Below are 20319 nucleotides of genomic sequence, written 5' to 3'. Positions count from 1 at the left end.
AAACATACATAAAAAACACACATAAGAAATACATTGAGTAGTATGCAATGGAATAGAGCTATATCTTAATATTCCTACGTTTCTTAAGGATGGGTTTAATAGAGGCTCTTTCATTAAGGCCATGGTCTCTATCTGCCCTTAGCCTAACAATTCATTGACTCTCTTTACTCTCCGTGTGGTTTCTGATGTTTCCACCTCTTATGTTGGGAAGAATAACTTCTAAGACCTTAAATCTAAACTCATGTTCTTCCCCTGATTCAAACACATGTTTGGCCAACGCATTGTATAGTGACTTCTTTCTTATGTGGTAGAGGTGTTCTCTGATCCTCTCTCTAAACTGTCTGTTAGTTTTCCCCACATAAAAAGCATGCAGACTTGACACACCGCCAGATACACTATATTCATGGTCCTACAATGTGCATATGCTTTCATCTCAAATGTTAGATTCAAATCAGGGTTCATGTTACATTTAAATAGTGTTTGAAGTGGCCCGATAGTTCATGTTACATTTAAATAGTGTTTGAAGTGGCCCGATAGTTCATGTTACATTTAAATAATGTTTGAAGTGGCCCGATAGTTCATGTTACATTTAAATAGTGTTTGAAGTGGCCCGATAGTTCATGTTACATTTAAACAGTGTTTGAAGTGCCCGATAGTTCATGTTACATTTAAACAGTGTTTGAAGTGGCCGATAGTTCATGTTACATTTAAATAGTGTTTGAAGTGGCCCGATAGTTCATGTTACATTTGAATAGTGTTTGAAGTGGCCCGATAGTTCATGTTACATTTAAATAGTGTTTGAAGTGGCCCGATAGTTCATGTTACATTTAAATAGTGCTTGAAGTGGCCCGATAGTTCATGTTACATTTAAATAGTGTTTGAAGTGGCCCGATAGTTCATGTTACATTTAAATAGTGTTTGAAGTGGCCCGATAATTCATGTTACATTTCAATAGTGTTTGAAGTGGCCCGATAGTTCATGTTACACTTAAATAGTGTTTGAAGAAGCCCGATAGTTCATGTTACATTTAAATAGTGTTTGAAGTGGCCCGATAGTTCATGTTACATTTAAACAGTGTTTGAAGTGGCTGATAGTTCATGTTATATTTAAACAGTGTTTGAAGTGGCCGATAGTTCATGTTACATTTAAATAGTGTTTGAAGTGGCCCGATAGTTCATGTTACATTTAAAGTGTTTGAAGTGGCCCGATAGTTCATGTTACATTTGAATAGTGTTTGAAGTGGCCCGATAGTTCATGTTACACTTAAATAGTGTTTGAAGAAGCCCGATAGTTCATGTTACATTTAAATAGTGTTTGAAGTGGCCCGATAGTTCATGTTACATTTAAACAGTGTTTGAAGTGGCTGATAGTTCATGTTATATTTAAACAGTGTTTGAAGTGGCCGATAGTTCATGTTACATTTAAATAGTGTTTGAAGTGGCCCGATAGTTCATGTTACATTTAAAGTGTTTGAAGTGGCCCGATAGTTCATGTTACATTTAAATAGTGTTTGACGTGGCCCAATAGTTCATGTTACATTTAAATAGTGTTTGACGTGGCCCGATAGTTTATGTTATTCATTTTATTCATGTTGATTTTCCATCCACTTTACCTTTAGAAATTTCTTTAGACCAACTATCTACTCCTAAGTGATACATTGCCAAGCTTCAAATCCCCACCAAATGTACTGAATACACCAAAACATACACCACCACACTACACCAGCATGTAAACTGCTGTTAAGATGCGGCTGTACCCCATAGGAACAAGTGCAGAGCAAACCCTAGTAACAAACCCATGTGGTGGAACCATAATATCAAGAAGCTTTATAATAAAAGGAAAAGTATTTTGACTAAAAATAAAAAAAGAGTAATTCACAGAATCTTAGAATCCTTGTCACTGAAATAAACAAACAACTCAAGAGCTTAATAAAACCCACCAAAGCCAAGGTTGTGGGGGAAATAGCTACCAAAGCCAAAGACAATTACAAGCATTTTGTAGTTATGTTCATAATCTCAAAAGTGCAATGCAGCAATGTGCTGAACTGATTGTGAATGATGTTACCTGCTCTGAGGCTGAAGACATAGCGAACCAATTTGCTGATAAATTTAGCTCCTTACCGCTTTCTCCCCTCCATCTGTCCTTCAAGATATACTGGAAACTGGCTCACCTCCAGCTACCACACAAGACCAAGTCCTAAAAGTGTTATGAAAAGTTAAAAATACTGCATCTGTGGGTCTTCACAATATCTCTGGATGCATCTTAAATAGCATGAAGCACAATTTAGCCACACCCCTAACAAAATATTTCACTCTCAGCCTTCATGCAGGTTTTGTGCCAAGTGAATGGGAAACAGCTACAGTCATTCCCCTGCATAAGGGAGGACCTTCCACAGACCCAGGCAATTACAGACCCATATGACTGACCAGTCTCATATGCAAAGTCATGGAAAAACTTATCATGGAATTAATCAATCAGGGCAGACAGTACCTCCAAATACTGGTGCTGTTTCAGTTTGGACAGGTCATGCTTACTCAACTTTGTGGACGTTTTTGAAAAGGTCACCAAAAGAATAGATGAAAACAAAATGTTACACGCTACATATCTTGACCTGGCCAAAGCTTTGGGTATTGTAGAAAGCTAACTAAACTAGGAATAAGCCCCTATGTCACCTTTTGAATTGCTAACTGGCTCACGGATAAGATGCAGGAAATCAAAATAGGGAAAGTTGCCTTCAGAAAGAGGCCACTCACCATTGGTGCCCCCCAGGGTTCTGTGCTGAGACCTCTCTTATTTGCCATCTACTTTTCCAAAGTAAAAGCCAATAATGTGCTTTGGCTGACTATGTTTGTGGATGACTGCAAGCTAGGAACAATCATTGAATCCCTAAATAACTTACCCATCCTGCAAGAAGATTTATCCAAAATAAAGAACTGGTGCCAAAAACATGGACAGAAACTGAATGACAAAATGCATTAAACTATCCTTTGGGAAGTCATCTACTCCAGGGAACTACCACACTGACAATATACCCCTAAAAGATGAACCGTTTTTTTCAGGATTTTGGAACTTCAGTGGACAGTGACCACTCTAGACGAACATGTGTCCATTGTTGTAAGAAAGTCCTTCTATGTTGCACAGTTTATAAGCAAAATGATTGTGTCTAGATTTAGGGATGTCATTGTCCCCCTTTTCTCAGCCCTCATTAGGCCAGTCATTGAATACAATGCTCTCTTTGGGATGTATCTGTCCAGACATGTGCAACAAGTGTAATGCCCAGAGATACTTTATTGAAAGGATACAAGAGCTAATCAACATGTCCTACATGGACTGACTTAAAACCCTGCCACTATGCTCAGTATCCTACAGAATGCTAAGAGGTGACCTGTTTCTGGCATAAAAGGCATCCTCCAAACCAGTACTGATGGATTTACTGTGCATCAGCAAGTCAAACGGCATGAGAAATATTCAGTTTAGGGATCTAAACCTCTTCTACAATATCAACAGAATAATTTGGAGGGACAAGTTTATTTCACAGATGAATCTGCTGCTCTTGACAGACTCCTTATCCATATAAAACAAAGTTCATCCCTGTCCACATTCAAGCACAACTTGAATCTATGAATGGGAAGTGGAAAATTTACCCCAGCACTGCCCCTTGTACTACTAATGGACAGAGGCATCCCTTAAATATGTTATCCCCTGCATAGGTCCTCTGACATTATCTATGATATCATGGCATTTACTCTCATTAGAGATAATATTTAATGATCAACCATGAAATGGGAAGGCCCAGCTCTAACCAAATGGGAAGCACAAAAATGGAAATAGGCTAGGCTTAAAATGGCGCCCAACAGCAGCTTTCCTAGTACTTCCTATGAACCTTTGAACCTATTAAGGAGGCATCTTGGGTTATTATCTCTACCCATCTCTGCAGTTTTCCTGGCCTTGGAGAGTACCTTGAGTACCTGCTCTCTAGTGGCAGTTGGGGGAGTTATAGATATGGGTATTTCCTAATGGGACAGGGGATACAAATAAAGCTAAATTTGTTATCCAGTAGATTTTCTACATCTTCTGGCTCAGTATTGGTGGTGCCATTTATAATTAATTTGGTACATTGCTGTGTATTGCCTTTGAGGTTATGGTCATAGCTGAAGAAAGCTTTGTAATTGTGCTTGGCCTGGGAGGCTAATTTTACAACAAATTTGGCTTTGGAGAACTTTATTATCCCTGAGCTACTTGTTTAGGTTGACAATGATTTTTTTTGCCTTGCTGGGCATTACACCTCCTAATTTTGCCATGAATGTCCTCCTTTTGTTATATAACCAACTGATGTTGGGATTCCACCAGATAAGCTTATTTTAGTTGATTCTGTGGCTAATCCTGGTAGGTACAGCTATCTCTATGCAGCTGTTAATATAATCATATAGCATTTCTTAGAATAATTCCACACAGATTACATTATTCTCATGGTTTGGGGGACAAGAAATTGTGCCAGTGGGTCACTTAGTAGTAGGACATTTACCCTAAAGTAATTCCTAAAACTTCCAGGGTTAGCTGGTGTCCCCGGTTTTAACTTTACTTCAAAGGAGACAGCTTTATGGCCTGACTTGACTACTGAAGATGTTATGTTAGGGAGGGTGCACTGTTCCAGCATGTCTGTGAGGACCAGGTCAGGGGTATTTGTATTCCTAGTGGGCATACAGACTAACTGATCTGAAGCATTTTCATTTACAAAGTCCATGAGTCTTTGGACCTGCATGGTAGGGGTCATGTATGAGTCCCAGTTTATACTGGGGTAGTTAAAGTCACACATGATTATGGTGTTAAGTTGAATGGGGAGTGCTTCTAATACATTTAAGTATGATGGTTTTCCTGGGTCATAGAGGGAGGGCCTGTAGATTGCAAGCATATGGCATGGGACTTTGTCTAAGGTAATATGGACACAGAGAAGTTCAAGCCATTCATATTTACAGAGCAGTCTTCAGGTGTGTGTGTGTGTGTGTGTGTGTGTGTGTGTGTGTGTGTGTTTCTTTTATTTTGAATAGAAATACTCCCACATTTTGTCCCTTCCTGTGCTGAGTTGGTCTAAATGTGTGGAAGGCACTGTAATCCTACACCATCTGTGTGCTCTCCATGGCTTTAACGCAAGTCTCAGTGACTGCACAGACATCTACATTCTCCAGGGTGAGGAGAGCCTGCAGGGAGTGGAATTTCATGTTTAGTCTCCTGGCATTGAGAAGTAACACCTTCAGATTTTCCTGTGCTTGTTTAGCTATGTCTGCAGGTTTATCAGGTTGACAAATACTAGAAAAAGTTGCATGAAGGTGGACAAGATTTCATCCAATATTCAAAATCTCAGAGGGGATAGGTATAAACCTTCCTTGGCAAAGCAACATGGTCTATTGACCATATCCTCCCATTCAAATAAAATCATACTCTAAGCTGATTGTTAAAGTCGTTTTTTTTCTGTTCATATTGTGGCATCATCATAGGATGAGGTAGAAGGCTGCTCAGTGCTAGGCTCAAACCAACCTGAGGCACACAGTCCAGGAGCAGCATCTTGTCTCTTTCTTCATGTAGTCCAATAAGCTATGTCTGAGGTTCTTTATGCCTACAAGGACTATGACGGAGTTATATGCACCTTGTTCTCATGTTTATCCACTATGTTTAGTACTTTAAACAGAGAAGCATGCAGCTTTAGGTTGGATTTCTTACATTTAGAACATAAAGTGCTTGTTCTCATTGTGAGGTTTATGACCACCAATTAACACTGGTAGAAATATGGTAGAAAACATGTTTAATTACAAATGTATCCATTGTTCAAATCTTCTAGTGATTCTATCACTGTTTTTTTTTTTATTTTGTAGTTAAATAAATCAAACAAAAGTAAATTAAAAAGGGAGGTCACTTAAATGTAGCACTAGAAATAATTGGAAAGGAAACTAGTACTAACAAAATTATGTGAAGTGTTTTAATTTTTTGATAATTCTGGCATGTGATCAATCACAACCATAGGAAAAAAACATCAAAAGCCTTGCATAACTGTGATAATTTGTTTTAACTCGTTATGTCCAAGTGATGCCTCCAGATTCATCTGCAGCTACCTCCTACTGATGCCTCTAGGCATTGAATATTGCTTGTTTATATTTGCATCAGTCATTCCAAAACCATGCTATGCACAAGATTTTGAAACATTTCATCTTAAAGCTTGCACAATGGAAAACTCAATTGCATTAATATTTCACCTCTGTCAAGTGCAGGTAAATAGATATTAACTGTTGATTATATGATACTAATTTACGTAGATATAATTTTCACATTTTTTCTAAATATCTCAACAATCAAGTAACACAGACAGAACCTCTTAACCTCATATGAAAGCTCTCTGCTAGATGAATACAATGCTGCTGACAGTATGTGTGTAACTTGAGTGTTTGCTGAGATATTGCAAGTTGTTTACAAAATATTCTAAAGATAATAGCTACTGCATTAACTGTGACTTATAACATTTGGTTTAAGACCTAGACCCTAAAGAATACTACCACTATAAAAACAGTTTTTGCTGAAGTGTTTGCCATTTATACTTCTTTCATAATCTCTGTGGGTCCAGAGATATAAAAATTGATTTGAAATGTGAGGAAATAACTTGATTCTGTCAAAAGGCTTAGGCTCTGCCCATTGGAAGTTACAGTGCAAACTTCCTGAGTGCCATTGAAGTGAATGAGTTAATATCACTTCATAATAGCTGGTTTATTGTTTTTGCATTAATCAGCAAAAGTCATTTTGGTATCACAATGCTAGGAAATTTCCAAAAATATTCCTAGTAGATATCTGATACACTGTAACATTACAATTTCAGAAACTTTAGCCTATCTAGAATCTGTTTTCCATCATGCAACCAATAGGCCTCATACAAACCTCTGCAATATCTACAGAACTAACCCTTTTGTAGTGTGTATTGATCCAGTAATCACTATTTTAATTTGCCCCCTCCAGTCATTATGCTCACTATCAACTTGTTTTCTATTTACCCACTCATTGTGTCAGTACTCTGTTATGCTGCTTCACCTGTTACTTAGTAACAATTTGACTACCTTTAATATCTAACACCGTTACAATGTGTCAGTTCTATATTAATCCCATTTAAAGTATTGTTATGAGTGACTCATTTATAATGTGTGATTTCTAAATTAATCCCATTGATAGAATTCTTATGAATGTATATTATTTTTACTATGTACTGCATGCTATTATGAGCTGTGTGCTTCTTCTTGACTGATATATGTTATCTGGAGCTGATTACTATGCAGTCTTGGATTACGTTTTGTTTGTTTCTTCCTGACTGATGTATGTAAACTGGAGCTTTTTCCCCAGGTCTACTCTACAATGGACCTGTGTCCAGTTGGACTATCCCAGTAAACAAATGTAAAATAAATAAATTTAGCCGGTGCACATAAATTAAGACATAGCAAGCATACAGGGGAGGAGAAATATTATTTTGTCTAGTTGTGAAGGTTCTAATATATAGTTTGCAAGTGTATTTGATCCTATAATGCCATTCAATTAAAATGCTCAATTAGCAAACCATTAGAATTAATTTTTCATCCATTAACATTATTATAAACTAAATATATACATATTTGTAAACCTGGTATGTTGTCATCAGAACACTATTATTCAAATACTGTTTCATCTATTTTTTCATCCTTCAGATGAGAAGTTAAACAAAATCCCCATTTGCATGAGCTGGTGGAAGCTCAGGTAGATGTTAAAGATGCCATGGCACCTATAGAAATGAATAAGGTAAGTTCCTAGATGCCATGGAACCTATAGAAATGAGTAAGATAACTTCCCAGATGCCATGGTCAAATTTCCTCAAGTAGTTTAAATAACACCTTAAGTCTCCTCTAAAACAGGTTACTAGCCCAGTGGGGTTAATCTGGTCAACAAACAATAACTAACTAAATCAATTTGTAAATAAATAGTATGAAAACTATTGTAAAGAGAAAGTAAATTTTTCCTTATGTGTGTACTTCACTAACTCAAAAATGCAACAATCTTAAATTTAGTGTATGTATAGTGTGTCAATACAATTTTGGGGGACATGTCTTCAATTATGGCAGGACAACACATATAAAGAATGAACCAGTACAGAAGTCTCAATTTCCACGAATACTTTATTAAAATTCTCCCTTGAAGTGCGATAAATCCACATACACTTTTCGTTGCGATACGTAACACTAACTTCTTCAGAAGACAACAAACGTGCATTTAATTATATAAGGTACTTATATAGTAACCTTCCATTAAATCCTGAACAATCAATCAATCAGTCAATTTATTTATTTAGTTAATTAATTAATTAACCAAAATCGGACTCACATAACTTGAAAACAAATATTAAACATTGAATATAACAAAGATTAATCCATATATACATATCATACTTTAGTATTACTACTATCCACTCATTGTAGCATTTTAACTTAAAAAACTGTAAGCCTATACAAGAACGACACTAGCACTATTATCTTAAACATACCATCGATTCACATTACTTGTTTAATATTCAGGTTTTTTAAAATGTAACAGAACTGTGTGAGGGAATTTATTTAAGAATATTATTTAATTCTTAAAACTTTAAAAATATAAATATGAACTTTTAAACCTATATATCAATTAATTGTACAATATATATGAAATACTTTTTAATAAGCATTCATAAATAATCAAAATATAAATATTACTATATAAATAAGAAGAATGCAAAAATAATACATATTTAATACATATTTAAAAACATCTAAAAATAAATGAAACTATATATATATATATATATATATATATATATATAATAAGTAGGTAATAGTTGAGTACCAAATATTACTAAAACACCTAACACCATATACAAATTATGTAACACCTATATTGAAAACAAAAGAACTAGTGTCTATAACCCTTCCCTTCATCCGTTATTGGCTTTGTTTGAAAAAATCATGGAAATGGATCTGCGGAACCTGAAGGATGTAAAAAGCAGATATCATTATAACATGTCTAGGGAAGAAAGGGAATTGATAAACTTATTAAAACAAGCCCCTATACATATAATGAAGCTGGATAAAGGTGGAGGGCTAGCCATAATGTTTAACAGTGACTATGTTGAAAAAATGACATTAATTTTGGATAGTGATACCTATGCAAGATCCTCACAGAATGAAATGAATTTGGCACATAGTAGAATTAGATCTCTGTATGAGGAATTGTACATTGAAGGTAGGATTAATAATGATATATATAATTTTCTCCAGCAACCAACTGTAAAAATACCAGTATTGTTTGGGATCCCAAAGGTCCACAAAGATTTACATAATCCACCTATGAGGCCTTTAGTGGACGGTAGAAACAGTATGACTTATACTTGTTCAAAAGTGATAGATAAAATCTTGCAGAAATATATTAAGATGGAAAAGCAGATTTCTAAATATTCTTGGTCTTTTCTTAAATCTATTGATGGTCTGCAGTTTTCTGCTATGGGATTTTTTATTACTGTTGACGTCAAAGACCTCTATTCATGTATTCCACATAATAAAGTGATTGAATGGGTTACTGACATGTTGAGGCTCCTTGGAGCGCCCCTTAGTGAAATCCAACTAGTGAGTGAACTAATAGATACAGTTCTTTCTTACAATTTTATATTATTTAATAAAGAAATCTTTCATCAGAGGATTGGGGTGGCAATGGGGTCCCCGTGCGGTGCCAGTATTGCTAATCTTGTGATGGCATTTTGGGAGAGGAACACTGTACTGGAAAATGAAGGAATTAAAGATAACATAGTATTTTACACTCGGTTCCTCGATGACATTTTTATGGTGTATGAGGGCTCACAGGATGGGATTGGTCAATTGATGGCAGTCTTTAATAATAGCACCGATTTCTTAGAATTTACATTTAAATATAGTAAAGATTCTATTAATTATTTGGATGTCGACTTGAAAAAAGACTACATTAACAAAAGTTATATGTCTATGATTTTTAGGAAGGAGACATATTCGAATATGTTTTTACATTTTACAAGTAGCCACCCTATCCACCAGAAAAAAGCGGTCATTAAAGGACAACTGGTTAGGGCGGCTAGGATGATAACAAGAGACACTGATTTCCTTGAAGAATGTAATTTATTGGAAACATTTTTCTTGCAGAGAGGGTACCCTAATGAATTTATTTGTGAAATTGCCACTGAGGTTAAGAATAAGAGATGGGGACGTATGTACGTTCCCCTGTTGGGGGGTTCTGTGGTAGAAAGCAACCATTCAAATGTGGAAGTACTAAGTGAAATTAAGCTACCGTACTTATGTAGCTTTATTACTTGTTTCAATTTGGATGCTCAGGATATCAAAAATATCTTATTTAAAAATTGGCATTTATTGGCCATGGATAGCAATATGAGTCGTTTATTGCCTAAAAAAACAAGGATAATTTATAAAAGAGGGCCGAACTTTAAGGAAATTTTGAAAATTAAGAACTGCAACCCACCAGCAAATGCTGGAATGTTTAAATGTAATATGTGTAACTATTGTAAGTTTATTGAAGAAGTCTGCACCTTTATAATAAGGAATAATACTTACAGAATCAAGAAAAGGTTCAATTGTAGTAGCCGACAATTAGTGTATATGGCTAAATGTGTAAAGTGTGCAGCCTTCTATATTGGTATAACTGATAGAAAGTTACATGAAAGGATTTATGAGCATACATATAGTATTAATAAGGTGAAGCTAGAAAATGCACTTGCTAGACATTGTCATGCAAATGAGGGCCATTTTTTTTAAATTTAAAGCAATTGATCAGGTACCTGATGACCCTAGGGGAGGCTATGAGCCCTTAAAGTTGGAAAGAAAAGAGCTCATATGGCAATTGAAAATGAATGCCAACCAGTTTCCAGGTATTAATGAAATGTTCTCTATCAAATGTATTTTAAGGCTTAAGAACTTAGACAGGTAATTGGTGATCTACTCGAATTATATTACATGAAGTTGCTAGTTCTTTTGTTTCCAATATAGGTGTTACATAATTTGTATATGGTGTTAGGTGTTTTAGTATATCCTAGATATTTGGTACTCAACTATTGCCTACTTATTTTATATATATATATATATATATATATATATATATATATATATATATATATAGTTTCATTTATTTTTAGATGTTTTTAAATATGTATTAAATATGTATTATTTTTGCATTCTTCTTATTTATATAGTAATATTTATATTTTGATTATTTATGAATACTTATTAAAAAGTATTTCATATATATTGTACAATTAATTGATATATAGGTTTAAAAGTTCATATTTATATGTTTAAAATTTTAAGAATTAAATAATATTCTTAAATAAATTCCCTCACAAGGTTCTGTTACATTTTAAAAAACCTGAATATTAAACAAGTAATGTGAATCGACGGTATATTTAAGATAATAGTGCTAGTGTCGTTCCTGTATAGCCTTACAGTTTTTTAAGTTAAAATGCTACAATGAGTGGATAGTAGTAATACTAAAGTATGATATGTATATATGGATTAATCTTTGTTATATTCAATGTTTAGTATTTGTTTTCAAGTTATGTGAGTCAGATTTTGGTTAATTAATTATTTAAATAAATAAATTGACTGATTGATTGATTGTTCAGGATTTAATGGAAGGTTACTATATAAGTACCTTAAATAATTAAATGTACGTTTGTTGTCTTCTGAAGAAGTTAGCGTTACGTATCGCAACGAAAAGTGTATGTGGATTTATCGCACTTCAAGGGAGAATTTTAATAAAGTATTCATGGAAATTGAGACTTCTGTACTGGTTTGTTCTTTAGTGGTTTGTTTTCATTGGATTTGTGAATAGGACAACACATATAGATATACACACACACACACACACACACACACACATATATATATATATATATATATATATATATATATATATATATGTGTGTGTGTATGTATGCACACACCTCTCTCTCTCTCTCTGTGTGTATATATATATATATATATATATATATATATATATATATATATATATATATATATATATATATATATATATATATATATATGTGTGTGTGTGTGTGTGTGTGTGTGTGTGTATCTATGTTATATTTTTTTATTTTATTTTACATTTGATTACCAAAGTGGTACACTGATCAAAACTGACCATTTGCATATTTGCATGTACAAAAAAAAAAATATATATATATATATATATATATGATGTTGCCCACTTCAACACCACATTCCTAAAACTACTAGATGTCCATGCTCCTCTAAGAACTAAAAGAATAAAAACTAAAACTGCTCCATGGCTCACCAAAAATACACTAGCTACTATGCAGAAAAGAGACAAAGTCTGGGCTAAATACCAGAAAAATAAGACCCCCCTCATCCATAATGAATATAAAACTCTTAGAAACAGGGTAAAAAAACTTATTATCTCTAATCGACAAAATTACTTCTTCACACTTCAGAACAACAACAAAACAAATCCTCAAAAATTCTGGAAAGGCATCTCCACTCTATCCCAGTAAAACAGCCACCCCAACCCCTGACCCTAATGCCACTGATATAGACTTAGCTACTCAATTCAATTCTTTTTTCATTGAATCTATTTCCAAATTAACCTCTTCTTTCTCCTACAACACACACTCCAACTCACCTCCATCTTACCCCAACTACACTCAACCCAACACTATAACCAATGCCACACTCATATCTACTAACTCTTTACCATCCACCTCCTCTCCTACTCTCATTCCCTCCACATCTTCCCCACCCCCTCTAATATACACCTGCTCTCATACTCTCTCTCCCTCCTCATCCTTTTCAACCGCTAACACCCCCTCTCCACACTCCCCTCCATTCCCACTAAAACCTATACCCACATCTACCATACAAAAACTCCTTCAGAAACTAAAACCATGCACCAATGCTCCTGATGACATTCCTTCTTACTTTCTTAGCTTAGCTGCTGAAGCAATTGCCTACCCCATTAGCATACTAATCAACCGCTCAGTTCAAGAAGATATAGCTCCCCAAATCTGGAAAAAGGCCTTCATCATACCTTTACATAAAGGTGGCAATAACAACAATGTTTCCAACTTCCGCCCCATTGCTATCCTATCTCCCATCTCTAAACTCTTGGAAAGGTGCATCCATCTTCAACTCCTACCATATCTCATAGATAACAACCTACTTTCTCCTACACAACATGGATTCAGACCAAATCACAGCACTATGACAGCACTCCTCTCCTTTCTAGAAACTGTAAATAGCGCCTGAGACTCTGGCCAAATTGTCTCTACCCTTCTACTTGACCTTTCTAAAGCCTTTGATACTATATCACATAGTCTGCTTCTAACCAAACTCTCCAAACTTAACCTATCTTCCGCTACTTTGAACTGGTTCACTAGCTACCTATCTAATAGACATCAAGCAGTCAAATGGAAAAAGGCAACCTCCTCATTTCTTAACACCCCGACTGGTGTCCCCCAAGGCTCCATATTAGGTCCCCTCCTTTTCAATATATTTATAAATGATTTCCACAAAGCTATCCCTCTCTCCAATATCATCCAATAAGCAGATGATTCGACCATTATCTGCACTGCCTCAACTATCACTACTCTCATAAACCTAACTCAGGATGCTTTCTCTACCATTGAACTATGGATGAAAACAAATCACCTAGCACTCAACCCCACTAAAACCAAATTAATGATATACACCCCTTCTAAACTCAACGCTCTCAATACAAACTCATTCTCTATTACTAGTGAGAATAACACTCCACTGGAACTAGTGACAGAGACCAAATTACTTGGAGTCCAAATTGATAACCAACTAAAATTCAACTCCCATCTACAACTAAATATTAAAAAAAAACATCAAAAACTAGGGATGCTCTATCAACAAAAGCACTACCTTACAACTGCCACTAAAATCACTCTCTCTACTTCCTTTCTTATTCCCTCCCTTTTATATGGAGCTCCACTACTAACTAATCTACAAATCCCCTGAAAAAACAACTTTCCTCCTGCTACAATAAAATTGCCAAGTTTGCTACCAACCAAAAGTCTTACACCCACCATTGCTCCTCTCTCCAACAACTAAAATGGCTAGAACTACCCCATCAGCTCACCTATACACAACTATCCCTTGCTCATAAACTTATTTCCAACCCCTCCCTCTGTCCCTCCCTCTCTTCTGTGTTTAAAATGCACATACCTGATAGAATATTAAGATCCAACAACCAAAATCTATTAGAAGTGTACAAACCAACCCGTCCCCCTGGCAAATATCTTCTCTCACATGGGTTAGCTCGACTCTGGAACTCTCTACCTTCATCTATCCGTACTACCTCTAACCATTTTATGTTAAAAAAAATCTCTTCATTCACATCTACTTTCCCAATGGGAATGCTCTTGCTTCCACCCTACTTAACTACACTGAACATCCCCATTTCCTCTTACTCCTGCTTACACCCTTGATTTCTCTCTCACATTATCCATAACTCCCACTTTCCTGTTATTACTATAGAATATCTAAGAATACTCTACACTCTACCTCTCATATGTTGAACTCTCTTTATGAAATAACTTTAGTAAAATTTTGAATTTATGTATAATCCCTTCTAATCTGCCATCAGTTTTTAACACTGTTACATTAATTGTAATTGTTGTGCATTGCATTTGTATTTGTCTACAGTGATTTTAATAATGTTTAAGTATGTCTAATACCTACTGTAATCTATATTGTCTGGAGCTTTTCTCCCCAGGACTCCATTGAAAACGGGTTCATTTTGGCCCAATGGACTATCCTGGTAAACCAACTGCAAATAAATAAATAATAAATAATTTGGTGAGGGTACAAGTAACATGCTCCCATAAAAGTAACATTATTATATCTATAACCTTTCGCTGGTGTAGCAATTTTTATAGTGCTTGATAAATGTCAGTTTATAATAATCTGCAATGTTTGCAATCTATTCACACTGCCTGTGAAAGCCTGAGTTCTGATTTGAATGCAGAGATCATTATAAGTCATTGTATATGCAAGGGGGTGTAACACTTTTTTACTGGATACAATACTGTTATTCTTTTTTTGGCATGCAATACTATTCATGCAGTTGTGATGATTCTTATTTCAGCCAGCTATCACTTGTCTGGATGGTGCGGCATGGATGCAGAAAATGAAATCTGTAGCTATTGTGGCTGTTTCTAAATTTATTAATTTTTGAGTTATTAAATACAATTTATTTTTCAAAAATGCTTTATAATGTCATGTTGGGTGTGGCATTATTTTTATGCAATATCTGTGATGGAGTGTATGGCTATATCTCCATGATATCTCTTAAACACCTAATACTTGAGGACTGTTTCAAATTTGTTACACTATTGTATGTACCGGGTCTGTAGTTAATTATTGAATTAGTGATAAATTACTCATGTGACATATACCTCAGCAGTTTTTTATGTGAACAGTGTTGGAATTCTTCAAAGATTCAGAAATTTTCATTGTCATGCATAACACTATATCAATGAAGTGGCAAACAATTTTTGCCATTAAATACTGGGTTCACAATTTAATGGAACTCTATGTCTTAACCCTAAAGAATGCATTTTAATTGGCAAAAGCTGTTATGCTACCTCTGTCTCTAAAAAAAGTTTTTTAATACTTTACATTTAACATTCTCTGTCACAAATGTGTCTTTTGACTGTTGCAAGGTGTGACGCCCCACCACTGGACCGGTACTCAAGGAGCCTCAATGCTCACCACTGGCAACAGTGGGGGACGTACACACTGGGAGGATGACAAGTACACATACAGAGTATTTCCAGATTCAGCTCTTTGCATCAAGTGCAGTTTCCCTTAAGAGCACACAGAGACCACAGTCAATCCAGGGCTGGTTTCTTCCTCTTTCTCAGGATGCTCAATAAGATTCCCTACTGGCACAGCTATAGAGTTGAGATCTCAGCTTAGTGACCAAGCCAAGACCTCCAGCACCCTTTCTGTCCAACTAGTGCTTTATGTCTCTGCCCATTTAGATGACACATACACTCTTTGGATATTTGTTTTACACACATCCACACCTGGGAAAGGCTGGTACAGGTTTACTAGCTATGCCTCCTTCTACCCAGACTATAAGGTAGTCATCATTACCACCAGAACCACTTATCAGCTACTTTGAGGCTCGTAACAAAGGGTGCCCAATCTTACGGTATAGTGTTACTATTAATACAAGCGGTAGTTTGACCAAGAACAAGGCTATTAGTAGTGGTCCACAGTATCACCAAATAAATATGCAAGCACTTTCAGAACTTAAATATCTCTACAGAGTTCAGCCACAGAGAAAGGTTTAAATATATTTAATAATAAATAATAAAAGAACAAGGCAATACTAAATATATATGGGTTCCTATTATATTGTCAAAACTCCATTTACGTGAATACGAAATCGACATGTATTGCGTGACATACGTAATCATCGAATGTGCAAAACCGCAAAATTCAAAATGTTGAAGTGGTTTGGTTGGCCCGTCTGTGGTATAGCTCCGTAAGGTAAGTGTGCGATAGTTACGGACCTTAGGGTTAGGGTGCAGGTTAAGGTAAATGTATAGATATGTAATGTGTGTATGATTTAGTGTAGTGTTAGAAGTAGGGTTTTCTTAAATGTATTTATGTGTAGTATTTATTTTGTTTGGGTATATCTCCGTAGGGGAAGTGTGCGGTAGTTACGGACCTTAGGGTTAGGGAGGGGTTAAGGGTAGTGCATAGATAGTTGTGTATGTGGGGTTTAGTGTAGGGTTAGAAGTTGAGTTTTGGTGGTTTACTTTAGGGTTAGGAGTAGGGTTTGGTTAGTGTATGTATGTGGTTTATTTATTTTGTTTGGGTAGGTAGTATGTAGCAGGTGGTGGGGTTGGCCGACTATGAACGTTCGATATTTTAAATTTCGTGGTTTAGTGCGTTCGGTATTTTTGCGGATCGAGTAATATGTGTTGCTGTTTTGGTATTCGATGTAATGGATTTTCATTGCTTTAATATAGACCCATATATATTTACAGTGACATCAGAGTTCAATATCACAGGAAATATTTAACAAAATTGAAGAACAGTCTCAAATAAATAAAGGAAATATCTAAGCTAATCTTTGCTATATTCCTGACTATATCTAAGATAATTACTATAACTTAAGAACTTACTTACTACAGAGCAAGGCAGATGTGGTGAATGGATCTTATAGCTGATATTGTCAGGTCAAAGACAGAATACAGAATGCTGTGTCTGTCTAAGAGACTTCTTAAATTAATATCTCAAATATTTCTGCTGGGATAGCTTGCAGAATGACATCATTTCTTGTCATCTGACTCAATCCAAGGCGAACCCTCACTGCTGGACTCTGGCAGTATTTAACATCTACCTGTGAAAATACACAGACAACTGCTTTTACTCAGATCTTTGATAGATGCTGAAAGTCGTAAAACAATAAAACACTTCCAAGACAATACAGAAGGTTCCCTAGCTTTAGACAGTGTGTCTCCTTCCTGCCATAAAGTAATTTAATTTCAGCTATTTTTCTGAAATGTATTAGATTGAGGTTAACCTCCTGTATCCCAGTTTCCACTCTTAGAATATATACATTTGCACAGTTACAACAGTGCTTGTACATTTCTGTTCTTTTCCAGTAAGGCACACTGTGGTTCCATTTTTAAGTTCAGTACTTTAAAAAAATACATTTTCAACACACATCTGTACAAACTTAGTTTGATATATACATGCCATACAGTTCTAATATATTTGTAACACAAGCATCTTACATGAAGCATATTGACATTCACAAATGACATATAAGCATTTACAAAATTCCAGACAGCTTTGCTGGCAGTATCTCCCTTTGTCGCACTTCTATATAAATCATGTTGATATTCACAAATGACATATAATTATTTACAAAATTTCACCTAGCTTTGCTGGAAGTATCCCCATTTGTCACACTTTTTCCCCCCTCGAAGACTCAAGCTAGTTTTTCAAGTGACCCTCGAGAAACGTTGCTTGAGATGGATGACAAAATCTGGAAATATCTTATCCCATACCCTGTCTTGAGATCCTAGCTGAGCTGGCATTGCTAACTCCACTGCAATGCTACACTTTCATATCATATGCCTGCAACCCTAGGCTCCACCTTAGTAGCTTAGCATTTTGCTGACTGGCTTGATGTAGCCATGTTGATGTAGCCATGTTTAGGGATTGTGGTCTGTAACTACAATGAATTTCTTTCCATACAGATAAGTCTGAAGTTTCTGCAATGCCCACACTATGGCTAGACATTCCTTTTCTACAGCTGCATAGCATTCCTCCCTGGGTTGGAGCCTACAGCTGAGATATACTACTGGGTGCTCTTCTCTCTCTGAGAAAACTTGGCTGAGCACAGCCCCAACCCAGTGGTTTGAAGCATCCACCTGCACAACAAATTCTTTGCTGTAATCTTACACAGGGAGTCCTCAAAAAGCTCCTTTAAGTTTTTGGAATACCTGCTCACATGCTGGGGTCCACACTAACTTATCTGGACTGTTTTTCCTTGTCAGGTCTGTGAGGGGAGCAGCTGTGGTACTATAATTGGGGACAAACTTTCTGTAGTACCCTGCTGTCCCTAAGAATGCCCTCACCTGCATTTTGGTAACAGAGGCAGGCCATACTTGAATGTTTTCCACTTTGTCTGGTTCTGGTCTGATCTTACCACTCTCCACTCTATGACCTAGGTAGGAGACCTCTGCCCTACCCACCCGACACTTACTGGTCTTATTAGTCAACCCTGCCCTCTGTAGTTTTCCCAACACCTTCCGGACATGCTGAAGGTGCTCTTGCCAGGAATGGCTGTAGATGACAATATCATCCAGGTAAGCAAGGTCAAAATCTCCTGCTCCTGTTAAGATATGATCTACCAGCCTCTGGAAAGTTGCTGGGGCATTTTTCATTGCAAAGGGCATCTTTGTGAACTCATACAAGCCGAAAGGAGTCACAAAGGCTCACCTCTCTTTAGTGTTGGTAGTCAAGGGCACCTCCCACTAGCACTGGGTAAGATCAATAGTGGTGAGATACTTACCTCCACCCAGCTGCTCTAGGGCTTCATCTGTCCTAGGCATGGGGTAAGCATCTGACTCTGTGTGACTATTTAATTTCCTGTAGTCCACACAGAACCTGGTGCTGCCATCCTTATTTGGTACTAACACCATTTGGGGAGGCCCTGGGACTGCTGGACTCCTGGATTATACCTAGTTCCAACATTTCCTGTATCTCCTCCCTCAGAGCCTGACTCTCTGAGGCACCCTATAAGGGGCCTGCTTAGTAGGCCTTTGGGGTCCTGTAGCCATATTGTGCTGCACCAGGTGGGTGTACCCTGGTTTCCCAGTGAACATGTCCCCAAACTCCTGTAACACTGCTCAGATTTCTCAAACCTGTATAGGGGATAGCTGCTGGGACATTGCTACGTCTTCCACTGAGGTGTCAGTCTAAGTCTCACTAGGAGATTAGTCACCAGATCTCCTTCAGACTCTTCCTGCTGTCCACTGCCAATACTCAGCACAAGGGCCTCTCTATCATGATAAAATGTTATCCTGTTAGCATAGTGTAGTTTGTGTCCCTGCTTCTTGCATAGCAGTTCTACCATGTTGTTAACATCACTGACCTTCCTTACCACCTTTAGGCATCTCTCCCAAGCTGCCTTGCAGCTTGTTGTGTCTGGCAGGAATGAGAACCATAACTTGCTGCCCCACAGCATACTCTCTAGCTCAAGCATTCTTGTCATATCAAAGCTTTTTCTGCTGTTGGGCTTCTTCTAGCTTCTTCTGGACCAAGCCCTTGAGTTCCCTGAGCCTTGTTCTGAGGTTTAGGACATATGCCACAACAGACTCCTATTGGGATTGACACTCACTCTCCCACTCATCATGAATCAAATCTAGACATACCCTCACCCTATGCCCATTCAGCAATTCAAAAGGTGAAAAACCTGTAGATCATGGGCACCTCTCCATAAGCAAACAACAGATGGGGCAGATATTTGTACCACTCCCTCTTAAACTGGTCTGCAAATGCCTGTAGCATGGTTTTTAGTGTAGAGCTTAACCCATTCACCAGACCATTAATCTGGGGTTGGTAGGGGTGGTTTTTAGGTGCTTCACCCCATAGCACTCCCACAGACAAGCCAGCAGGTCTGACATGAAATTGGCACCTCTGCCAGTTGATATTTCTTTTGGGAACCTACCCTGCTGAA

The 20319-nt window shown here is 36.7% G+C and overlaps 1 protein-coding gene across 1 annotated transcript in view; it reads right to left on the bottom strand.

The window, feature by feature from the left end:
• Window positions 1–19716, bottom strand: part of LOC122791523 (extracellular calcium-sensing receptor-like) — a 199601-nt gene extending 179885 nt beyond the window's left edge. The window contains exon 1 of the mRNA XM_044059265.1: window positions 19538–19716. Within this exon, the coding sequence (XP_043915200.1) occupies window positions 19538–19716 (179 nt within the window). The remainder of the gene's footprint in view (window positions 1–19537) is intronic.
• Between the last annotated feature and the right edge of the window lie 603 nt (window positions 19717–20319).

The sequence above is a fragment of the Protopterus annectens genome, chromosome 17.part0, assembly GCF_019279795.1.
Source record: "Protopterus annectens isolate FY-2018-M chromosome 17.part0, PAN1.0, whole genome shotgun sequence".
In the NCBI taxonomy this organism is placed as follows: Eukaryota; Metazoa; Chordata; order Ceratodontiformes; family Protopteridae; genus Protopterus; species Protopterus annectens.
This window is presented reverse-complemented; position numbering and strand designations above follow the sequence as displayed.